The sequence below is a fragment of the Morone saxatilis genome, unplaced genomic scaffold (assembly GCF_004916995.1).
Source record: "Morone saxatilis isolate NCDOM2014 unplaced genomic scaffold, NCSU_SB_2.0 Contig10, whole genome shotgun sequence".
Taxonomy (NCBI): Eukaryota; Metazoa; Chordata; class Actinopteri; family Moronidae; genus Morone; species Morone saxatilis.
Genome location: NW_023339652.1, coordinates 18,482,628 through 18,486,833, shown reverse-complemented (window position 1 = coordinate 18,486,833; position 4,206 = coordinate 18,482,628). Strand labels below are relative to the sequence as shown.

The window sequence follows — 4,206 nt, the reverse complement described above, 5'->3', positions numbered from 1 at the left end:
CACGACAGCTGCTTGATTGGGGAACTGTAACACACAGCAATATTGACTTTTGCGACAACTCCCTCCCTAGCTGCCTGTTTTTACAGGAAACACATAAATATGCGGAAGAAAATAGCACTCTGATTTCCGTTTCATGTGGACTTTGAATTTCACCTTCTGGACCTGGTTTTCAGCTGGTCCACACGTAAGTCTCGTACCTGAGAGCTTTGAATTCTTGCAGTACCATGTTGCTCTTTGACGCTCACGATATACCTTTTTCACAGCAGTCATTTTGACATAAACAGTAGGCTAAAAAGTGTTACCAATAGCTACTAATTTAGGTTCCCTTCCATTAGTGCAGTCTTTCCAGTGAGCCAACATGCACAACAGCAGCACCATTTTATGCCATGCATCGGTGTGTGAATGTGTATGAATGTGTAAGTTTCTGTTCGATGAACTTTGCCATCACTGAGTGAATGTGCGTGAAAGGGTGAATGTGGCACGTAGTGTAAAAGTGCTTTATACAATACCTATACAAGTACAGGTCCATTTACCATTATAAAGCTGTTTTGTCACACCTTTGACCTTTATCATAAAATTGCAGCTTTTCTCAACAAAAACAGAGGCAGTCCTGTGGCCAGTAAGGACAAACACAGTTTGACTGTTTAATGCTTTAAGGCTATAAAAAGAAAAAAACAGCATGCTCAACTCCACACCACTCATACACTGTTTGGATACTATTGTAGCGTAGTAATTATATGATGATAATTCTAATATAATAGTAATAATTACTATTGGGTGTAGTAATGACCTCTTTTGAGTTGTTGGTATCCTTTTAACTCCTGGGTTGTGCATATTTAGCATCTTAAAATAATGTTTTTGTGTTCCTTCCTTTCAGCTGATCATTGCTCTGGTTCCAGCTTCCCTGCATTAGTGCTGTAGGGCAGTAGATTGTTGAACTGTGACACTCCTGCTCCTCCTCAGGTTTGAACACTGTAAACCAACAAAGAACGAGGAGCCGCCAACCCCCCAGACGCTGCCGCTGCCCTCCGTCTCGCTGGTTGGCCCGTCCGATCCAGAACCCAGTGGGCCAACACCTGGCCCAGGGGCCCCAGACTGGGTCAATGCTGCCGAGTTTGTTCCGGGACAGCCATACTGTGGACGGGGTGAGTGACCACATGGAGTTTGATATTGGTACTCATACTGGAAGATAACCCTACATCAATGTGGAATACAGAGGCGCTTCAGTTCCACTCACGCCATGTGAATTTGGGGTTAGGGTACTTTGTTGTTTGCAATTCAAACAACCTTGGGTGTGTTTGTCCATTTGGATGGGTTCATTTAGTTCAATTTAGTGTGTGAACTCTTGCGGACTAAACAACTGGACCAAGAACATGTGACCCGGGAAATCAGGTCCTTTTGTTTATCACTCTTGTTTTGATGACTAGAACTAAAAGACAACAATGTTTTTTCCTGTGGTCCGTACAAAGTCAACTGAACAACAGGCATGAATGCCATCTAGCTCACACTGTGGACTAGAGGTTGACTGATGGTAGAGTTTGGAATTTGGAAAAGCTGATCAAACTGGATCACTGTTATCTAAATATCAAAGTCAAAGTGATATCTAAATGTATAATTAGGATTCTGACTTATCCTCGAAAAACTGGGAAACCTGGAAATTTAGAGACTAGTTTTACAGTCATGGAAACACCTGGAAATTGATTACAATTACCAAATATACTGGAAATAATCTATATTATCCTGGAAAATGTAAATAGTATTTTCTGACATTCAGATTCTGTAAACCTAGGTGTGTATTTTGTTAGAAACTCAACTGTTGGTAGGATAATCTGCGCCCTATGACACTTCAAAGTGGGTTTACCAGATGCAAAGCAGATCATTTCAGCTCCCATGTCAGATAAGAGCTTTTCACACCACTTGTAGCAACTTTGGTCGTCAGGTCTATTCTGGAAATGCTGTAGATGGTCACAGCAAGCCTGTTATTCATGATCAAATTTGTCATTGTGGTGTATGTGTAACAAACACTTTCTACCTATTCTTTTGATAGGCTAATAGGTTAGAAGTTCAATTTTCTGTCAAATAAAATTCATTTGGACTGTTAGTCAAGTTCAAATCAAAATCAAGTTTGCCACAAGAGTGTCCAATAAATGCTGACCACCATTGTGAGCAAGTGATGTCCTGTTTTGTCAAGAAAGTCTTTTTTTTTTATTTTTTTTTTTTTAAAAAGAGTGGGAACCCTGATAAATGTATATATCTGGAACTGGACATCAAACTAAGCATAAAAAGTCTGTAAATTCAGTTGAGAAGCCAGATTTCATGATAGGATGTGCAATAGCGGTTTGACCAGGAGCTGGGGAGTTTAAACTGCAAGCCTCAGTGCTCCATTCTGATCTGTTGCTCACATCTGCTTTTTAATCTTTTTAGTTTGGCTGTTCACAGTTTTGAAAGTTCATCCACTGTCACATGGTCTTAAAATGCAGAGCAGTTAAAATTCTGACTTCATTGTCAAGTTAAAGGTTGGATAAGTTGCATTTTGTCTGTACATAAAAGGAAAAAAAAGTTGAGTGCTGAAAGGAAGGTTAAGATATAGAAGTGTTCTCAGATCAGATTCTCCTCATTTATGTAAGCATGTCAGCAGGCACAAAATAGATGTGTGTAAAAATATTTCGGTGTGTGTGCAGCTGAGCCAGTGAAGGTGGAGAGCTCTGTCCCCCTCATTGAGGAGTTTGACAGTGACGCAGCACCGGATAACAAAGAGCTAAGGAAACAGCTCTGTCCGTATGCCGCGGTCGGAGAGTGTCGCTACGGAATCAACTGTGCCTATCTCCACGGCGACGTGTGTGACATGTGCGGCCTCCAGGTGCTCCACCCCACTGACAACAACCAGCGCTCAGACCACACTAAGGTAAGGGTTACAGAAACAACCTGCTGGTGGGGCATCATTAACCATGCTGCATTCACTGTCACACTGGCTGGAATTTAAAACACAAATCCAAGAAATGAGTTATTTTTTTTTATTCCTTCTTACTGTATCAGATGTATTTTTTCAATGTATTTATTCCTTCTGCTTTGTGGATCTGTAAAATATCTACATTTCCCCCTTATTTTCCATAAATATGTCACCCTTTTTACATATGAGAGTTACCACTTGGAGTTAACGACAGGCCAGACTTCAGATTTGTTGTCGTGGTAACCTTTCTGTAGGGCAGCTGCAACTTGAAAGGCCAGCAGACTGTACAAGTCCTAAAACCGATGTGTCAGAACTCAGGCACTTGCACAGTTGGAACTTTAATTTTCACTCTGATATGCAGCGCTAAAGGAGAGCAGCACTGCAACACTGGCAGGCCGTGGTGGACAGAACAATGTACAATACAGTAAAAAAGGATCAGCACGTCTCTAGCTGCCACATATTATTTTTAGTCTGATAATTTGGTGGCATGATTATCTGCTTAGCCTGACTCAGTTTACTGTTAGAATGTTGATGTGAATACTGAATTTGGTCAGATCATTACAGGCCTTGTATTCTCTCAGCTGTTGGTAGATGCTGCCTTTCCTCTGATGCATTACAGGATGCCCACAGTTGCTTGGAACGCTGGTTAAATGCAGAAACGGTTGTGGCGTGTTATCTAACTGTTCCCTCTTCCTAGGCATGCATCGAAGCCCACGAGAAAGACATGGAGATTTCATTCGCCATCCAACGCAGTAAGGACATGATGTGCGGCGTGTGTATGGAAGTGGTGTTCGAGAAGGCCAACCCGAGCGAGCGCCGTTTCGGCATCCTCTCCAACTGCAGCCACTGCTACTGTCTAAAGTGCATCCGCAAGTGGAGGAGTGCCAAGCAGTTTGAGAGCAAAATCATCAAGTGAGTCACTTATTGCATTGTCGGTTTTAACATAGAAGGAATTTGCCTTGGTATATTGGTGCATAACAATGAGCATAGAAAAATATAAAGAGAGACAATATATACAAAAATGAAAAGAGACATATACAGTGCTGTGAAAAAGTATATTAGACAAAGACAACTCGAGTAAATACAAAATGCAGTTTTTAAATGATGATTTCATTTATTAAGGGAAAAAATCTATCCAAACCTACCTGGCCCTATGTGAAAAAGTAATTGCCCCCTAAACCTAAAAACTGGTTGTGCCACCCTCAGCAGCAACAACTGCAACCAAGCGTTTGCGATAACGTGCAATGAGGCTTTCA

General features: G+C 41.4%; 1 protein-coding gene across 1 annotated transcript; it reads left to right on the top strand.

Moving 5' to 3' along the window:
* Positions 1 to 937: 937 nt before the first annotated feature.
* On the top strand, positions 938 to 3,881 carry mkrn1 (makorin, ring finger protein, 1; the record flags this gene model as incomplete). The annotated part of the gene is made up of 3 exons (XM_035674607.1): positions 938 to 1,145; positions 2,682 to 2,905; positions 3,648 to 3,881. Coding segments are annotated over 3 exons (651 nt in total), but the record flags the coding sequence as incomplete, so codon positions are not given.
* Positions 3,882 to 4,206: the final 325 nt, after the last annotated feature.